Consider the following 21,357-nt stretch of genomic DNA (forward strand, 5'->3'; position numbering starts at 1 on the left):
GGAGAAAAAAAAGTTGGGTCTTTTGCTATCGTGGTTAGCTAATAGAAATACATATTTTGTCTTCCCTGTAAAACATTTAAAAAATCAGAAATTATGGCTGGATTCACAAGATGTATCTTTCATCTGGTGTCTTGGACTTGTGATTTCATGATATTTAGATGCTAGTATTTACTTGTGGCGCTATGCTAGGCTATGCTAGTCAGCTTTTTTACTGATGAGGGTGCTCCCGGATCCGGGATGAGTACCAAGTAAAAGTTAAATGAACTATAGTTATTAAGTTACCTTTGAATATTACAGTATTGCCAACCTTTGTTACATTATAGCACAGGGATCCTATCAATTCTAAATTATATATGTAATTATGTGCATTGTAGCTAATCATACACATAGGGTGGTGCCAAAGACCAGGTATGGGTAAGGACTACAGCCAGGAATATTCCAGAAGTGGTTATAATTGTATTATTATAGCAAATAAACATAATGCAATGTGTTGGTATACAGTGTGATTGTATTGCAGCTATTAAACATTATTTACAAGTCAAATGGAACGCAATTTTATTTTGCACCAAGAGGTCAGGACTCATGCATAGGGAGGAGCTAACCACATTTTACTTTAAGTTTCACAACCTCAGGAAATAAAGACCAGAAAACTAGGCTAGGCTATGAACCAAACAGTGTTTAAACATATCTCATTGTAACTTTTATTTATTATCTAAACAAACTACCTAGCAAATATGCCCAAACTAACGCTCATCAGATTATGCTTCTGGCTTTGTCTGGCGCGAACGGTGGTCTCCGGAGGTAAGTTGAACCGACTGGCGGGGCTGAACGTAGCATTTGCTCTACCTAATAATTGTTAGGCTATTTGTTTGCTATTTTGTGCTAATTGCTGTACTTAATTTATAAATCGGCAGGTTCTGGAACAAAAAATGAGCGCGAGAGGGGGTAACCTGAGGTGTTCTGAGGTACCGGAACGCATGAGGGGAAAAACATATATTTATAATAAAGCATTCCATGCATATTATGGCCTTTGCGTAGTGGCATTGAGCAGTAGAGTACAGGCGCTTACAGAAGTTGCACACGTTGGGAAAATGTTTAGTAGCCTATCGTCTGGGGAAAATCTCGCCTTTTATAAACACATTTCATGCAATTCTATGTCATTTTACATGACTGGAGACTTTGGTAGAATATTTTTAATACCGCACAAGTAATTGAAATGGCAGGCTACTTTGACACGGACAAACTGAGAATCTGAGATCAATAAAAACGACATTGTCTTGAATCCATCAATAGTGTGTAGAGACACATATTGTATGTTACAATGTGATGAGGAAATTATAGTCCTAAAAATGCTTTCCAGTTTCACTGACTCACCCAATGATGCGCAGCTCACTTGCTGGTGATGGCCGATGCGCTCCTGCCAAAAGCCCGTCTCTGTCTTTTGTAAAACAATATTTGGAATTTGATTAAATATTTTGGTAGCCCATATCATAAAGTCTTCTTTTTTCAGCAGGAGCAATTTGCTATCCAATCTGTGTTTTCCCTCGATTGTATATAAAATATTGCGAAATGAATGTTTTGTTAGCATGCTGTTAATATATTGACAGATTTGCCAGGCGTTGCCAGGCGTAGTTATGTGAAATATACTGGCACGCTTCTCACACAGCCACCGCCACGCGTTGGTCTCAAACATAGGTTACAATGTTACGCAAACCATAACCCCAACCCGAATCAACTCTTAGGAGGCCCGGGCTGAAAATCTACTTTTTCACATAAAGTTTTTTTACGGAGGTAAAAACAGTTTCAGGTTGGATATTCGCCTGTAGTTTTCCTTGCTTCCACCAACAGCAGTTAGGGACCGTCAACATAGTGACAAATCAAATGTTACACATTTCAATAGCCCTTTAACCATTACTCCTAAAACGTTCCAAACTGGTTCTAGCTAACCTGATGGCAGAGACACATATTGCACACACTTGTTTTTGTTGATTTACATTTGGCACTATTTAAAATTATTTTTTGAATTTTTGAAATTCAATAGCGCCTTGTTTATGTGACCCACACACCTCAAACAAGGTTCATAATGTACACAGCTGGCCTACACATTGCACACCATTTAGTTAGTCCATTTTCTTCTCACACGATTTTACATGAATTCTTCAAACTTTCTAATTTCAATAGCTCCTTGGTCATGTGACCTACTGACCTCAACCAAGGTTCAGAAAGTACATTGACTACCCTTCTATATTGCACACAAACATGCAGTGCGCATCAGGAGAGGGGCGGCAACTCATCCGGCCGCACCCCAACCCCATCACGAATGGCTCTACTCACCTGCCAAAAGAGGCAGGCTATCCCGGGCCAACCGAAGATCCGTGGCGCTACGGTATCGTTACGTTTAGGGGGGATTCTGACTTAGAGGCGTTCACTCTCCGTTGGAGAGTCTCCCTCAAACAGGTGACACACAGAGTAGGGGTTGGAGGAGCCCTCCAAAGGGGATCTGACTTTTCCGTCTTCCCTTACCTACATTGTTCTAACATGCCAGAGGCTGTTCACCTTGGAGACCTGCTGTGGATATGGGTACGGCCCATTGAGGGCCTCTTTGTTAGGGGCTTGGGGATTAGAGATGGGGCTCTCTTTTGGGGCTTGGTTAGGGCTGGAGCCTCGGTTAAAGCAAGCCTGTTGCCCCTTCCCATTATGCTGTGGCCCCTGGTTGGGGTTGTGCTGAGGCCCTTGGTGTTTAGGTCTGGGACTGCTCCCTCGGTCTTGCTGACCAGCCTTCTGACCGGCTCGGCTAGGCCCTTTTGGACCCCGGTTGTTGTACCCCTGGTGGTTGGCTCCGGTATTGCATCTTCTTTCTGTCTGAACACCCTCTGACCGGCATTCTGAGCTCTCATCTCTCTAACCTGCTGGCTGATCTCCTGTTTCAGAACGGGATCTACTAGATCACTGGTCTCCAGGGAGATACGGATGTGAGGTGGGCGGGTGGGGTCGGAGGGGGCTCGGCGAGGGGGGTTGGCGTGGCAGGGAATGGAGGATGAAGGAGTGGCTTTGTCTGAGGAATGGGCGGGGTGAGTGGACAGACCAATTCACACATGCACACTCTTCAAACACACACATCAAATATAAAACACACACGAGAACTGTAACAGAAGAACACAATATCTTGTTCCAATCCATGCTGTATGCACCACTATACAGACAATGTTGTAGTTCGACTGAGACTGTACTCATGAACTTCAGTTATGAATGTTGTCCAGAGACCAGAGTCTCTCCAGCATCTTCTCTCGAACCCTTCTGCTTCTGTCTGTAGAAACTATCAGTGTAGACACCTGGCCTGTGTGTGTGTGTACCTCTTTAGCCCATGCAGGTTTGTCAGTAGGACTAGCTGAGTCTTTATAGTGATACAGCGGTTTCTTCTCGCCTGGTCGGCCATCTTGGTTTTGTTGTTGTTGTTGCTGCTGCTGTAGAGACACCAGGTAGGCTCTCTACAAAACAAATAGACAACAGTTTACCATCTCTTCAATTATTCAACAACATTGTTATATGACATCATCATAACAACCAAGTGTTACCTCCTGTTGTAACTGTCTCTGTAGTCTCTCGGCTTGACGTTGTTCCTCAATCTGCTTACGCTTATACTCCTATGGACACACACACACACACACACACACACACACACGGAAGGCTGTTATTATCCGATCTTAACCAAATCACTATGATGATAGCACAGAGCCAAGCAACAGAGACACATGACACACATGACCAATAGCATCACCCCATACAGGACAGGTTGACCAATAGGACCCATACAGGACAGGTTCACCAATAGGACCCATACAGGACAGGGCTCACAGGGAAGTTTCATGATCCATGTACAAATGACCTGGACTAACCTGTACCCCGCACATCGACTCGGTACCGGTACCCCCTGTATGTAGCCTCATTATTGTTATATCATTTTCTTTTCTTTTTTTAAACTTTACTTTATTTAGTAAATATTTTCTTGACTCTATTTCTTGAACTGCATTGTTGGTTAAGGGCTTGTAATTAAGCATTTCACAGTAAGGTCTACACCTGTTGCTTTCGGCGCATGTGACAAATAAAATGTGATGAGGGCCTCCCGGGTGGCGCAGTGGTCTAGGGCACTGCATCGCAGTGCTAGCTGCGCCACCAGAGTCTCTGGGTTCGCGCCCAGGCTCTGTCGCAGCCGGCCGCGACCGGGAGGTCCGTGGGGCGACGCACAATTGGCCTAGCGTCGTCTGGGTTAGGGAGGGTTTGGCCGGTAGGGATATCCTTGTCTCATCGCGCTCCAGCGACTCCTGTGGCGGGCCGGGCGCAGTGCGTGCTAACCAAGGGGGCCAGGTGCACGGTGTTTCCTCCGACACATTGGTGCGGCTGGCTTCCGGGTTGGAGGCGCGCTGTGTTAAGAAGCAGTGCGGCTTGGTTGGGTTGTGCTTCGGAGGACGCGTGGCTTTCGACCTTCGTCTCTCCCGAGCCCGTACGGGAGTTGTAGCGATGAGACAAGATAGTAATTACTAGCGATTGGATACCACGAGAAAAGGGGATAAAATTAAAATAAAAAGTGATGTGATTTGATGGGGTTGGGGAGGGGGGTTCCTTGCAGGGTAAGTACTTGCAGAGAGGAACGAGGAACAACAAACCCTGGACACAGGGACAAGGTACAGGTTTAGATCACAGGCTCTGTAGCTGTAGTTTCACAGGGTTGAGGGGTCAGACTTCAGAGGATGGGGGTAGGTAGATGTATACAATGGGCCTGGTCCTGTAGATGTTATTGAGAGGTCAGGGGTACAGTGCCTTGCAAAAGTATTCATCCCCGTTGGCATTTTTCCTATTTTGTTGCATTACAACCTGTAATTTAAATGGATTTTCATTTTGATTTCATGTAATGGACATAGACAAAATAGTCCAAATTGGTGAAGTGAAATGAAAAAAATTACTTGTTTCAAAAAATGTAAAACAGAAAAGTGGTGCATGCACCCCCTCTGCTATGAAGCCCCTAAATAAGATCTGGTGCAATCAATTACCTAGAGAAGTCACATAATTCGTTCTAAAAAAGTCCACCTGTGTGCAATCTAAGTATCACATGATCTGTCATATGATCTCAGTATATATACACCTTTTCTGAAAGGCCCCAGAGTCTGCAACACCACTAAGCAAGGGGCACCATCAAGCAAGGGCCACCATGAAGACCAAGGAGCTTGCCAAACAGGTCAGGGAGAAAGTTGTGGAGTACAGATCAGGGTTGGGTTATAAAAAAAATATCAGAAACTTTGAACATCCCACGGAAAATTTCATGTAAAATCATTTGAGATTAAAATGGACAAACTAAAGGGTGAGCAATGTGTAAACCCACTGAGTGTACATTCTGAACCTTGTTTGAGGTCAGTAGGTCACATGACCAAGGAGCTTTTGAAATGTAAAATGTAAAGAAATTAATATAAAATCACCTGCGATGAAAAGGGACAAACAAAAGGGTGTGCAATATAGAAGGATAGTCAGTGGACATTCTGAACCTTGGTTGAGGTCATGACCAAGGAGCTATTGAAATTTGAATGTAAAAAAAGTTTGTACTTTGTTTACGCTCCCTAACTAATTCAACTAGGAATATGAAATGCTGCTCACATTTCCACATTAATTCCATTTCCACGTCAATTCCATTTCCACGTTAATTCTGGCCAAATAGGTTCCAGAACAAAACTCAAATTAAGCACTGGCTAATTGTATAGCCTAGCCTACAACATGACATCATAATCTTTGATTATCATGAACAATGGGTATATACACTGCTCAAAAAAATAAAGGGAACACTTAAACAACACAATGTAACTCCAAGTCAATCACACTTCTGTGAAATCAAACTGTCCACTTAGGAAGCAACACTGATTGACAATAAATTTCACATGCTGTTGTGCAAATGGAATAGACAAAAGGTGGAAATTATAGGCAATTAGCAAGACACCCCCAATAAAGGAGTGGTTCTGCAGGTGGTGACCACAGACCACTTCTCAGTTCCTATGCTTCCTGGCTGATGTTTTGGTCACTTTTGAATGCTGGCGGTGCTTTCACTCTAGTGGTAGCATGAGACGGAGTCTACAACCCACACAAGTGGCTCAGGTAGTGCAGCTCATCCAGGATGGCACATCAATGCGAGCTGTGGCAAGAAGGTTTGCTGTGTCTGTCAGCGTAGTGTCCAGAGCATGGAGGCGCTACCAGGAGACAGGCCAGTACATCAGGAGACGTGGAGGAGGCCGTAGGAGGGCAACAACCCAGCAGCAGGACCGCTACCTCCGCCTTTGTGCAAGGAGGAGCACTGCCAGAGCCCTGCAAAATGACCTCCAGCAGGCCACAAATGTGCATGTGTCTGCTCAAACGGTCAGAAACAGACTCCATGAGGGTGGTATGAGGGCCCGACGTCCACAGGTGGGGGTTGTGCTTACAGCCCAACACCGTGCAGGACGTTTGGCATTTGCCAGAGAACACCAAGATTGGCAAATTCGCCACTGGCGCCCTGTGCTCTTCACAGATGAAAGCAGGTTCACACTGAGCACGTGACAGACGTGACAGAGTCTGGAGACGCCGTGGAGAACGTTCTGCTGCCTGCAACATCCTCCAGCATGACCGGTTTGGCGGTGGGTCAGTCATGGTGTGGGGTGGCATCTCTTTGGGGGGGCCGCACAGCCCTCCATGTGCTCGCCAGAGGTAGCCTGACTGCCATTAGGTACCGAGATGAGATCCTCAGACCCCTTCTGAGACCATATGCTGGTGCGGTTGGCCCTGGGTTCCTCCTAATGCAAGACAATGCTAGACCTCATGTGGCTGGAGTGTGTCAGCAGTTCCTGCAAGAGGAAGGCATTGATGCTATGGACTGGCCCGCCCGTTCCCCAGACCTGAATCCAATTGAGCACATCTGGGACATCATGTCTCGCTCCATCCACCAACGCCTGGGAGGAGATCCCTCAGGAGACCATCCGCCACCTCATCAGGAGCATGCCCAGGCGTTGAAGGGAGGTCATACAGGCACATGGAGGCCACACACACTACTGAGCCTCATTTTGACTTGTTCTAAGGACATTACATCAAAGTTGGATCAGCCTGTAGTGTGGTTTTCCACTTTAATTTTGAGTGTGACTCCAAATCCAGACCTCCATGGGTTGATAAATTTGATTTCCATTGATCATTTTTGTGTGATTTTGTTGTCAGCACATTCAACTATGTAACGAAAAAAGTATTTAATAAGAATAGTTCATTCATTTAGATCTAGGATGTGTTATTTTAGTGTTCCCTTTATTTTTTTGAGCAGTATGTGTGTATATATATATATATATATATATATATATATATATATATATATATATATATATATATATATATAATGACCAGATTTAAGTTGGCAAGTTAGTTAAGAACAAATTCTTATTTACAATGACAGCCAACAGTGGGTTAACTGCCTTGTTCAGGGGCAGAAGCAAAGATTTTTACCTTGTCAGCTCAGGAATTTGATACAGCAACTTTTCAGTTACTTCCCCAACACTCTAACCACTAGGCTACCTGCCACCCCAGACGCTCATGTCTCCACCCTAACAATGCGAGTTACTGTCCCAAAGGCAGGAATGCAGGCAACAGGCTTAGGTCTGCATATTATGCCCATGCAAACACATTGGGTTTATTCAGGACAGATTTTGGCAAGAGTGAGCACTCTTTATTCACCTAACTCTCTGCTGAAACTAGCGAGAGAAACAGTGCCCCTCTTATTTACAATGACATCCTACCGGGGAACAGTGGGTTAACTGCCTTGTTCAGGAGCAGCCGCAGAACAACAGATTTTTTTTTTACCTTGTCAGCTCTGGGATTCGGTTCCTGGCCCAACGCTCTAACCGCTAGGCTACCTTTCCGGCCCGATTTGCTCATCAATCTGTTGGCTCGCGTCTCGGTCAAATAAATGATCGATATTTCAATATTTTATTTGGACGGGCGTGGAGGAATGGTAGGGTGGGCCAGGACCCCCATGCCTTCCCTGCTTTATGGCAAATATTGATATAATAACCATCATGAACTTGGAGTCGTGTTATATGTTGCGTGGCCCTCCCACTAAGACTCGGGAAAGCATACAGTTTATTAAGCTACAGATTAAATTAATTATGATGAACTTCACAGGGTGGTGAAAGTGCAAGGTGATGAGTTTGATGCTCCTTTCCAATAAATATTGATGGTCTTATTCTGGTGACATGATGATCGATGCTTTGCATTTGTTTGACAAATACAAGAAATATCACTTTTATCCATAATGTAGATAGTTTAGCCCCACTGTAGCTGCGAGCTGTTGGCTAGAGCACATGTGCCAAAACCAGATTAGGCACATTTGCTTTTTAACACAGCAGTCTGTGTAACACGGAAATCTGGGTGGGGCAAACAAACATTTTTTAGATGCAAAGCCACTACACAATACATTAATTGCACTATAACAGTGACAAACAGTGCCCACAAACTGTTAGGGCCGACATAAAGCTGTCCCAACAGCAGAACTTTCTGTTCAGCACCATGGAGTGAATCCATGGTGGAAGAGGCAATTCGTAATTTCAAGTAAGACATCAACGAGCGAGCTCGGACGGACTTAGTCAATGTAGCTATATGTTCAAGCACTTCAGAACATGGGCCGTTCTTACAGTATTCTCCCTGTATACCAAGTCAGAACCGTAGCGTAAATAAATGGGGCTGACAAGGAAAGCTCTTACAATATTCGATGATTACATTTCTCTTAAACAGGCTATGGGCTAGATGTGCACCACCAAGTCAGAACAGTAGGCTAAGTTATGAGGGGGAAAGGGACCAAATTATTAGGGTGAGGCACATGGGCTACTAACAGCTTACTACACAACATACATTTAGTATTACTTTCTTAGCTACAGTATACATATCTCCCAGGCAGCATACAAGACATTTTTGGTCTCACCTTGTTGTGCAGTGCTCACTTGAACAGGAAGGTGGCGCGGCAGTCCTTGTGGGCAAATTCTGTTTATCCTTTTAAGATGGGAAAAGAGACCCTTAAACCCAGACTTGGACCACACACCCACTCCATTGAATAGCAGGCTAGTGATCACGGTGCAAAACTTGCAGTTAGCCGCTGATTCCTTCCAAACCACTCATTGTTGAATTTGCGATTTCCAACTTGTTGGGTAATGTTTGGCCGATGAGCACCGACATGTTTTATGTATTATTTATTTATTTATTTATTTATTTATTTATTTATATATATATATACAGTTGCAGTCAGAAGTTTACATACACCTTAGCCAAATACATTTAAACTCAGTTTTTCACAATTCCTGACATTTAATACAGGTAAAGATTCCCTATCTTAAGTCAGTTAGGATCACCACTTTATTTTAAGAATGTGAAATGTCAGAATAATATAGAGAATATAGAGAATATAGAGAATATAGAGAATTTCAGCTTTTATTTCTTTCATCACATTCCCAGTGGGTCAGAAGTTTACATTTACAATTCGTATTTGGTAGCATTGCCTTTAAAATGTTTAACTTGGGTCAAACATTTCGGGTAGCCTTCCACAAGCTTCCCACAATAAGTTGGGTGAATTTTTCCCATTCCTCCTGACAGAGCTGGTGTAACTGAGTCAGGTTTGTAGGCCTCCTTGCTCGCACATGTGATGGCCACTCCAATACCTTGACTTTTTTGTCCTTAAGCCATTTTGCCACAACTTTGGAAGTATGCTTGGGATCATTGTCCAATTGGAAGACGCATTTGCGACAAAGCTTTAACTTCCTGACTGATGTCTTGATGTTGCTTCACGGTTGGGATGGTCCTCTTCAGTTTGCAAGCCTCCCCCTTTATCCTCCAATTTTTTTTTTTTTCACGTTTAACCAGGTAAGCTAGTTGAGAACAAGTTCTCATTTACAACTGCAACCTGGCCAAGATAAAGCAAAGCAGTGCGACACAAACAACAACACAGAGTTACACATGGAATAAACAAGCTTACAGTCAATAACACAATAGAAAAAAAGAAAGTTTACATATATGTGTGCAAATGGCATGAGGAGGTAAGGCAATAAATAGGCCATAGTAGCAAAGTAATTACAATTTAGTGGATTAACACTGGAGTGATAGATGAGCAGATGATGATGTGCAAGTAGTGATACTGGTGTGCAGAAAAGTAAATAAAAACAATATGGTCATTATTGCCAAACAGTTCTATTTTTTTTTCATCAGACCAGAGGACATTTCTCCAAAAAGTACGATCTTTGTCCCCATATGCAGTTGCAAATCGTAGTCTGGCTTTTTCATGGCGGTATTGGAGCAGTGGCTTCTTCCTTGCTGAGCGGCCTTTCAGGTTATGTTGATATAGGACTCGTTTTACTGTGGATATAGATACTTTTGTACCTGTTTCCTCCAGCATCTTCACAAGGTCCTTTGCTGTTGTTCTGGGATTGGTTTGCACTTTTCGCACCAAAGTACATTCATCTCTAGGAGACAGAACGCGTCTCCATCCTGAACGGTATGACGGCTGCGTGGTCCCATTTTGTTTGTACTTGCGTACTATTATTTGTACAGATGAACGTGGTACCTTCAGGCATTTGGAAATTGCTCCCAAGGATGAACCAGACTTGTGGAGGTCTACAATTTTTTTTCTGAAGTCTTGGCTGTTTTCTTTTTATTTCCCCATGATTTCAAGCAAAGAGGCACTGAGTTTGAAGGTAGGCCTTGAAATACATCCACAGGTACACCTCCAATTGACTCAAATGATGTCAATTAGCCTATCAGAAGCTTCTAAAGTCAAGATATTTTGTGGAACTTTCCAAGCTGTTCAAAGGCACAGTCAACTCGGTGTATGTAAACTTCTGACCCACTGGAATTGTGATACAGTGAAATAATCTGTAAACAGTTGATGGAAAAATTACTTGTCATGCACAAAGTAGATGTCCTAACCGACTTGCCGTAACTATAGTTTGTTAACAAGAAATGTGTGGAGTGGTTGAAAAACAAGTTTTAATGACTCCAACCTAAGTGTATGTAAACTTCCAACTTCAACTGTATATATATATATATATAAATATATGACAGGGATTGAAAAGGATTTGCCAGTAGGTAGTCGACGTGATTCATGATGATGACTGCTTGTCTATCTTGTTCGCTAAGATTTTGAAAGTATGATGTTGACATTATCAGTCCAATCAAAACTGCGGTAGATATAATGTGATTTGATGTCATTTTATCTGTGTCCAATGACCTTGAGTTTTCTTGGATGGGCACATCTAATGTAACTCTATAGCAGCACACAAGGGGGATTGAATTTTCAGGCACTCCCCATAGATTTTGCGGTGACGTAGTGTCCCCATGAGTGACAGAACACTGAGCAAATCATGGCGCAACTAGAGAACATTACCAACACCTACGCTCCGTATTTTCCGCTGGCTGCCCAACCACCACAGAAAGCATTGAGCTAGGCTGAAACGCCTGTATTCTGGAACTGCCTTACTCAAGAAAGCAAAAAATAAACCATGTTTTTATCCGGCTTTATTAACTCATTGATTTCTATTTTTTTTTTTACATTGTTTGCGAACGGATGTGACACATATTCATGCCAAAATAACATGCAAAACAAGCAACAACAACAAATAATTTATATATATATATATATATACATTTTATTTTAGCTGAACAGGAGGGGCTCAAAAAAGGTAGGGCTCTACCCCACCTGCCATGAATGATGGGTCGCCACTGATAACACAGCAGTCTATGTAACACCGCAGTCTATGTAACTTAGCAGTTCGTGACAAACCATCAGTAGAGTTGGAAATGCGATGGAAACCCATTTAAATGTGTATTTTTCATTTGGTGCATAGGAATTTAACAGAAAGTAATTTTTATGTGGACTATGTCATCACGCACAGCCTTTTATCTGCAAAAAGTCAGTTTGAGGGAAACATCTCTCTGGTGGGAAATTGTGCGTATTGTTACATGCAGATTTTTAAATATTTGTATGAAAATCAGTCATAAATTGGATGGAAACCTAGCTAGTGATATAATAGTGAACAGGGTGTAGACAAATACTTTAATCTGTAGTGTAGTCTAGATACATTTCTGCTCCAGTGGTGGTGGTGAGGGGGAACATACTAGTCAACGTGGCCAGACTACATAGACCAGATACACCCAGCAAGCAGAATTCTAGACATAAACAGTAAAGGTTGATAATAATGTATCTTTCAATGCCAATAGGGTTAGGACTACATATTTATACCCTAACCATACTGTATTACCCTGGATACATTGATACTCTGATACATGTATGAAATGTCTGCTTTTCCAGATTTTTATCATCAAGTGGAAGGTGAGCTGGTGTTGACACCGGACAAATCCACAGTGCCTGACTTCATCATAAGCATCCTATGGAAACATGGGAAGGAAAAGGTGGCAGAGTGGGACAAGGATTTTGGTGGTCTGGACATCTATAGTGCCTTCAAAGAGCGTACAACCCTGAACCAGAATACTGGAGAGCTGAGAATCAGTGGATTGAAGAAAACAGACAGTGGAGTTTATTCTGTGGAGTTCAACAGCAAACTGCTTGACAAGACATATAAAGTATCTGTTATCAGTAAGTGTTTCTGTGCGTGTGTGCATATATATGTGTATGTTTGTGTGTGGTCATGTAGAAACAGCAGGTTATGTATTGTAGTGCCTCACAAGCATTTTCCCAAATTATTCCTGTTTCTTTCCTCTATTTACAGAGGCAGTCCCCAAACCCACAATCACTTCTTCCTGTAACGCCAACCAAACCTCCTGCACTCTGACCTGTGAGAGTGACACCACTGATGCTGAACCAGTCACCTACAGCTGGAAAGTGGGAGAGAGAGCATCGGAGGTTGTAGACAAACAGCTGATTGTTTCTAAGAGCGACACTGGCAAATCAACCAATGGTTACAAGTACATCTGCAAGCTGAAGAACGCTGTTAGTAGTGGGGAAGGGGAAGTCAGTGAGCCAGTTGGAGAGGTGTTTGGCTCAGGTGAGTGGACACTAGTCAGGTGAGTAGTGATGGCAGGTAGCCTAGTGGTTAGAGCGTTGGACTAGTAACTGAAGGTTGCAAGATTGAATCCCCGAGATGACAAGGTAAAAAATAAATCTGTCGTTCTGCCCCTAAACAAACACTGTTCCTAGGCCGTCATTGAAAATAAGATTTTGTTCTTAACTGACTTGCTTAGTTAAATAAAACAGTCTTATGTATTGATGTGTTAGTAACACTGCTAGTGTTGTAGGACATTTTGAATGTTGCACTGTTGAATTCATTTTACATTTCTTTCAACATTGTCACGCCATCTCCCGCTCTCCCTCTCTGGCGCTCGAGGGCGCCAGACTGCCTATCTTTACGCACACCTGACCCCTTCGTTACGCGCATCTCATTGGACACACCTGAACTCCATCATTATTTGATTGCCTCCACTTTATCAGTCTGTGTCCTCTGTGTTCCCCGTGTCTGCATTGATGTTCATTTGTCCCCTGTCCAGACGCTGGTCCTGTTTCATGTCTGTCATTTATTAAATGTTCTCCCTGTACCTGCTTCCTGTCTCCAGCGTCGATTCTTACAAACATATCAATACAAAAATTTATATATTTTTGTTTTCAGAGCCTTCCACAGTTGGTGTTGTTGGCGGTGTTGTCCGTTGTTTACTTGTCACAGCGCTTCCTATCACCATAATAGGTAAGGACATCACATCTATAGTAACAGAGTACATCACAAGCACATAGAAACGGGTTAATGGTGTACATGTACATATTTCTGAATCACAGATTGACATAACAGCAGTAACAACAGTGAGCTATACCCCCTGAAGGGGATACCTGTTGTACCTGTATTTACAGTACTGTTCAGGCTACTGTTGCAGTCAAGACAAGGGGTTAGATGCACCACCTGCTGTAGGTCAGTCTTCATAATGAGTCACAGGGAGGCACCAAATAGGATCCCGCACAGTATGGATTAGTCTAATCTGAATTAATCAGCAAAAAGGATGGTAATTACTTTGTGGTAACCTAAAAATATGTTTAGTTTACAATGGATATTAGATGTGAAATCGCTGGCTAGGTTATTTTACCTTTGTCATAGGCTACACCCATCCTGTTTTTTTCAATCGAGTGGCTCAACAGGCAAGTTTACTTTCACTTTAACAGAAAGCTCATGTCTGCATGTAGGCTGAAGACAGACACAAACAACATACTACACAGCTGTTTGTTACAAACAAACATATTTCAAAGAAAAGGCTCACAGTGCCTCTGAAGACGATATGGGTGATGAAACTACGGAAAGCCATTAATTTCCAATGGCAGAAAAGCGAAGTGTGCGGGGTACTGTTGGGCGATGCTAGCATGGGCGAGGGTCGTGAACAGGGTGGGACAAAAGTTGGGGAAAGCTCAACTTTATGCAAATACTTCCCGCCATCGAAGCACACTTGAAGTACATCACAACACAAGTCAATAAAACATCATGTTAGAAAACTGCTAATAATAAATCATGGGTAGAATCTGAATTGTTTGCTCTTAGCTTCCTCTGTCCTTGATTCCTTCTCAAATTTTATTTGTCACATACACATGGTTAACAGATGTCATTGTGAGTGTAGTGAAATGATTATCCTTTTTTTTTTTAAACTAGGCAAGTCAGTTAAGAACAAATTCTTATTTTCAATGACAGCCTAGGAACAGTGGGTTAACTGCCTTGTTCAGGGGCAGAACGACAGATTTTTACCTTATCTCAGGGATTCGATCTTGCAACCTTTCAGTTACAAGTCCAACGCTCTAACCACTAGGCTACCAGCCGTCCCTTCTAGTTCTGACAGTGCAGTAATATCTAATAAGTAATCTAGCAATTCCATAACAACTACCTAATACATACAAATCTAAGTAAAGGGAAGGAATCGAATATATACATATAAATATATGGATGAGCAATGACCGAGCGACATAGGCAAGATGCCATAGATGGTATAAAATACAGTATATATAATATATGGGATGTGTAATGCAAGATATGTAAACATTATTAAAGTGACTAGTGATCCATTTATTAAAGTGACCAATGATTTCAAGTCTGTGTAGGCAGCAGCCTCTCTATGTTAGTGATGGCTGTTTAACAGTCTGATGGCCTTGAGACAGAAGCTGTTTTTCAGTCTCTCGGTCCCCGCTTTGATGCACCTGTACTGATCTCGCCTTCTGGATGGTAGCGGGGTGAACAGGGTGTGGCTCAGGTGGTTGTTGTCCTTGATGATATTTTTGGCCTTCCTATGACATCGGGTGCTGTAGCTGTCCTGGAGGGCAGGTACTTTGCCTCCGGTGATGCGTTGTGCAGACCTCACTACCCTCTGGAGAGCCTTACGGTTGTGGGCGGAGCAGTTGCCACACCAGGCGGTTATGCAGCCCAACAGGATGCTCTCAATTGTGCATCTGTAAAAGTGTGTGAGGGTTTTAGGTGACAAGCCACATTTCTTCAGCCTTCTTCACCACACTGTCTGTGTGGGTGGACCATTTCAGTTTGTCCGTGATCTGTACGCCAAGGAACTTATCTTTCCACCTTCTCCACTGCTGTCCCGTCGATATGGATGGGGGGTGCTCCCTTTGCTGTTTTCTGAAGTCCACGACCATCTCCTTTGTTTTGTTGACTGAGTGACAGGTTGTTTTCCTGACACCATACTCCGAGTGCCCTCGCCTCCGCCCTATAGGCCGTCTCGTCGTTGTTGGTGATCAAGCCTACTACTGTTGTCGTCTGCAAACTTGATGATTGAGTTGGAGGCGTGCTTGGCCACGCAGTCGTGGGTGAACAGGGAGTACAGGAGGGGGCTGTGCACACACCCTTATGGAGCCCCAGTGTTGAGGATCAGCGAAGTGGGGATGTTGTTTCCTAACTTCACCACCTGGGGGCGGCCGTCAGGAAGTCCAGGACCCAATTGCACAGGTTGGTGTTGAGACCAAGGGATTGACAGCATGGATTGACAGCATGGCCAATGTATTCAACCTGTTCTGGCACATGGCATACGAATGCTTATCCTTTTAAGATAGGAAAAGAGAGCCTTAACCTCACTATGGTATGTGGGACGGTAGCGTCCCACCTCGTCAACAGCCAGTAAAACTGCAGGGCGCCAAATTCAAAACAACAGAAATCCCATAATTAAAATTCCTCAAACATACAGTGGGGAGAAGAAGTATTTGATACACTGCCGATTTTGCAGGTTTTCCTACTTACAAAGCATGTAGAGGTCTGTAATTTTTATCATAGGTACACTTCAACTGTGAGAGACGGAATCTAAAACAAAAATCCAGAAAATCACATTGTATGATTTTTAAGTAATTCATTTGCATTTTATTGCATGACATAAGTATTTGATACATCAGAAAAGCAGAACTTAATATTTGGTACAGAAACCTTTGTTTGCAATTACAGAGATCATACGTTTCCTGTAGTTCTTGACCAGGTTTGCACACACTGCAGTAGGAATTTTGGCCCACTCCTCCATACAGACCTTCTCCAGATCCTTCAGGTTTCGGGGCTGTCGCTGGGCAATACGGACTTTCAGCTCCCTCCAAAGATTTTCTATTGGGTTCAGGTCTGGAGACTGGCTAGGCCACTCCAGGACCTTGAGATGCTTCTTATGGAGCCACTCCTTAGTTGCCCTGGCTGTGTGTTTCGGGTCGTTGTCATGCTGGAAGACCCAGCCACGACCCATCTTCAATGTTCTTACTGAGGGAAGGAGGTTGTTGGCCAAGATCTCGCGATACATGGCCCCATCCATCCTCCCCTCAATACGGTGCAGTCATCCTGTCCCCTTTGCAGAAAAGCATCCCCAAAGAATGATGTTTCCACCTCCATGCTTCACAGTTGGGATGGTGTTCTTGGGGTTGTACTCATCCTTCTTCTTCCTCCAAACACGGCGAGTGGAGTTTAGACCAAAAAGCTCTATTTTTGTCTCATCAGACTACATGACCTTCTCCCATTCCTCCTCTGGATCATCCAGATGGTCATTGGCAAACTTCAGACGGGCCTGGACATGCGCTGGCTTGAGCAGGGGGACCTTGCGTGCACTGCAGGATTTTAATCCATGACGGCGTAGTGTGTTACTAATGGTTTTCTTTGAGACTGTGGTCCCAGCTCTCTTCAGGTCATTGACCAGGTCCTGCCGTGTAGTTCTGGGCTGATCCCTCACCTTCCTCATGATCATTGATGCCCCACGAGGTGAGATCTTGCATGGAGCCCCAGACCGAGGGTGATTGACCGTCATCTTGAACTTCTTCCATTTTCTAATAATTGCGCCAACAGTTGTTGCCTTCTCACCAAGCTGCTTGCCTATTGTCCTGTAGCCCATCCCAGCCTTGTGCTGGTCTACAATTTTATCACTGATGTCCTTACACAGCTCTCTGGTCTTGGCCATTGTGGAGAGGTTGGAGTCTGTTTGATTGAGTGTGTGGACAGGTGTCTTTTATACAGGTAATGAGTTCAAACAGGTGCAGTTAATACAGGTAATGAGTGGAGAACAGGAGGGCTTCTTAAAGAAAAACTAACAGGTCTGTGAGAGCCGGAATTCTTACTGGTTGGTAGGTGATCAAATACTTATGTCATGCAATAAAATGCAAATTAATTACTTAAAAATCATACAATGTGATTTTCTGGACTTTTGTTTTAGATTCCGTCTCTCACAGTTGAAGTGTACCTATGATAAAAATGACAGACCTCTACATGCTTTGTAAGTAGGAAAACCTGCAAAATCGGCAGTGTATCAAATACTTGTTCTCCCCACTGTATATATATATATATATATGACAGGGATTGAAAAGGATTTGCCAGTAGGTAGTCGACGTGATTCATGATGATGACTGCTTGTCTATCTTGTTCGCTAAGATTTTGAAAGTATGATGTTGACATTATCAGTCCAATCAAAGCTGCGGTAGATATAATGTGATTTGATGTCATTTTATCTGTGTCCAATGACCTTGAGTTTTCTTGGATGGGCACATCTAATGTAACTCTATAGCAGCACACAAGGGGGATTGAATTTTCGAGCACTCCCCATAGATTTTGCGGTGACGTAGTGTCCCCATGAGTGACAGAACACTGAGCAAATCATGGCGCAACTAGAGAACATTACCAACACCTACGCTCCGTATTTTCCGCTGGCTGCCCAACCACCACAGAAAGCATTGAGCTAGGCTGAAACGCCTGTATTCTGGAACTGCCTTACTCAGAAAGCAAAAAAGAAACCATGTTTTTATCTGGCTTTATTAACTCATTGATTTCTATTTTTTTTTTTTACATTGTTTGCGAACGGATGTGACACATATTCATGCCAAAATAACATGCAAAACAAGCAACAACAACAAATAATTTATATATATATATATATATACATTTTATTTTAGCTGAACAGGAGGGGCTCAAAAAAGGTAGGGCTCTACCCCACCTGCCATGAATGATGGGTCGCCACTGATAACACAGCAGTCTATGTAACACCGCAGTCTATGTAACTTAGCAGTTCGTGACAAACCATCAGTAGAGTTGAAAATGCGATGGAAACCCATTTAAATGTGTATTTTTCATTTGGTGCATAGGAATTTAACAGAAAGTTATTTTTATGTGGACTATGTCATCACGCACAGCCTTTTATCTGCAAAAAGTCAGTTTGAGGGAAACATCTCTCTGGTGGGAAATTGTGCGCATTGTTACATGCAGATTTTTAAATATTTGTATGAATATCAGTCGTAAATTGGATGGAAACCTAGCTAGTGATATAATAGTGAACAGGGTGTAGACAAATACTTTAATCTGTGGAACATTTGAACACTAGTCAACGTGGCCAGACTACATAGACCAGATACACCCAGCAAGCAGAATTCTAGACATAAAAAGTAAAGGTTGATAATAATGTCTCTTTCAATGCCAATAGGGTTAGGACTACATATTTATACCCTAACCATAATGTATTACCCTGGATACATTGATACTCTGATACATGTATGAAATTTCTGCTTTTCCAGAGGATCTTTATCATCAAGTGGGAGGTGAGCTGGTGTTGACACCGGACAAATCCACAGTGCCTCACCCCATCACAAGCATCCTATGGAGGCATGGGAGGAACAAGGTGGCAGAGTGGGACCAGGATTTTGGTGGTCTGGACATCTATGCTGCCTTCATAGAGCGTACAACCCTGAACCAGAATACTGGAGAGCTGAGAATCAGTGGATTGATGAAAACAGACAGTGGAGTTTATTATGTGGAGTTCAACAGCAAACTGCTTGACAAGACATATAAACTATCTGTTATCAGTAAGTGTTTCTGTGCGTGTGTGCATATATATGTGTATGTTTGTGCGTGGTCATGTAGAAACAGCTTGTTGTGCAGTGCCTCACAAGCATTTCCCAAATTATTCCTGTTTCTTTCCTCTATTTACAGAGGCAGTCCCCAAACCCACAATCACTTCTTCCTGTAACCCAGACAAAACCTCCTGCACTCTGACCTGTGAGGGTGACACCACTGATGCTGAACCCGTCACCTACAGCTGGAAAGTGGGAGAGGGGGCGTGGGAGGTCATACACAAACAGCTGATTGTCTCTAAGAGTGACACTGGCAAACCAACCAATGGTTACAAGTACATCTGCAAGCTGAAGAACGCTGTTAGTGGGGAAGGGGAAGTCAGTGAGCCAGTTGGAGAGGTGTTTGTCTCAGGTGAGTGGACACTAGTCAGGTGAGTAGTGATGGCAGGTAGCCTAGTGGTTAGAGCGTTGGACTAGTAACCGAATTTTGCAAGATTGAATCCCCGAGATGACAAGGTAAAAAATAAATCTGTCGTTCTGCCCCTAAACAAACACTGTTCCTTGGCCGTCATTGAAAATAAGATTTTGTTCTTAACTGACTTGCTTAGTTAAATAAAACAGTCTTATGTATTGATGTGTTAGTAACACTGCTAGTGTTGTAGGACATTTTGAATGTTGCACTGTTGAATTCATTTTACATTTATTTCAACATTGTCACGCCATCGCCCGCTCTCCCTCTCTGGCGATCGAGGGCGCCAGACTGCCTATCTTTATGCACACCTGTCCCCTTCGTTACGCTTACCTGCACCTCACTGGACCCACCTGAACTCCATCATTATTTGATTGCCTCCACTTTATCAGTCTGTTTCCTCTGTGTTCCCCGTGTCTGCATTGATGTTCATTTGTCCCTTGTCCAGACGCTGGTCCTGTTTCATGTCTGTCATTTATTAAATGTTCTCCCTGTACCTGCTTCCTGTCTCCAGCGTCGATCATTACAAACATATCAATACAAAAATGTATATATTTTTGTTTTCAGAGCCTTCCACAGTTGGTGTTGTTGGCGGTGTTGTCCGTGGTTTACTTGTCACAGCGCTTCCTATCACCATAATAGGTAAGGACAGCACATCACATCTATAGTAACAGAGTACATCACAATCACATAGAAACGAGTTAATGGTGTACATGTACATATTTCTGAATCACAGATTGACATAACAGCAGCAACAACAGTGAGCTATACCCCCTGAAGGGGATACCTGTTGTACCTGTATTTACAGTACTGTTCAGGCTACTGTTACAGTCAAGACAAGGGGTTAGATGCCCCACCTGCTGTAGGTCAGTCTTCATAATGTGTCACCTTGTTCAGTGGCAGAACAACAGATTTTTACCTTATCTCAGGGATTCGATCTTGCAACCTTTCGGTTACAAGTCCAACGCTCTAACCACTAGGCTACCTGCCGCCCCTTCTAGTTCTGACAGTGCAGTAATATCTAATAAGTAATCTAACAATTCCATAACAGCTACCTAATACATACAAATCTAAGTAAAGGGATGGAATCGAAGATATACATATAAATATATGGATGAGCAATGACCGAGCGGCATAGGCAAGATGCCATAGATGGTATAAAATACAGTATATATAATATATGGGATGTGTAATGCAAGATATGTAAACATTATTAAAGTGACTAGTAATATAAAAATATTTGGATGAGCAATGAGCGACTGGCATAGGCAAGATGCCATAGATGGTATAAAATACAGTTTATACATATGGGATAGGTAATGCAAGATACATATGTAAACATTATTAAAGTGACTAGTGATCCATTTATTTAAGTGACCAATGATTTCAAGTCTGTATAGGCAGCAGCCTCTCTGTGTTAGTGATGGCTGTTTAACAGTCTGATGGCCTTGAGATAGAAGCTGTTTTTCAGTCTCTCGGTCCCCGCTTTGATGCACCTGTACTGACCTCGCCTTCTGGATGGTAGCAGGGTGAACAGGGTGTGGCTCAGAGGGTTGTTGTCCTTGAT

The 21,357-nt window shown here is 43.0% G+C and overlaps 2 protein-coding genes across 3 annotated transcripts in view; one reads left to right on the plus strand and one right to left on the minus strand.

Moving 5' to 3' along the window:
- Positions 1 to 21,357, minus strand: part of LOC139532420 (hemicentin-2-like) — a 231,613-nt gene that overhangs the window by 154,659 nt on the left and 55,597 nt on the right. The gene's annotated exons all lie outside the window — the stretch shown is intronic.
- Positions 637 to 20,025, plus strand: LOC139532425 (uncharacterized). The gene is made up of 5 exons (XM_071329983.1): positions 637 to 801; positions 12,347 to 12,631; positions 12,765 to 13,040; positions 19,046 to 19,333; positions 19,461 to 20,025. Exons 1-5 carry the CDS (start codon positions 735 to 737, stop codon positions 19,754 to 19,756), a joined length of 1,212 nt encoding a protein of 403 aa, XP_071186084.1. The 5' UTR covers positions 637 to 734; the 3' UTR covers positions 19,757 to 20,025.

The sequence above is a fragment of the Salvelinus alpinus genome, chromosome 10 (assembly GCF_045679555.1).
Source record: "Salvelinus alpinus chromosome 10, SLU_Salpinus.1, whole genome shotgun sequence".
In the NCBI taxonomy this organism is placed as follows: Eukaryota; Metazoa; Chordata; class Actinopteri; order Salmoniformes; family Salmonidae; genus Salvelinus; species Salvelinus alpinus.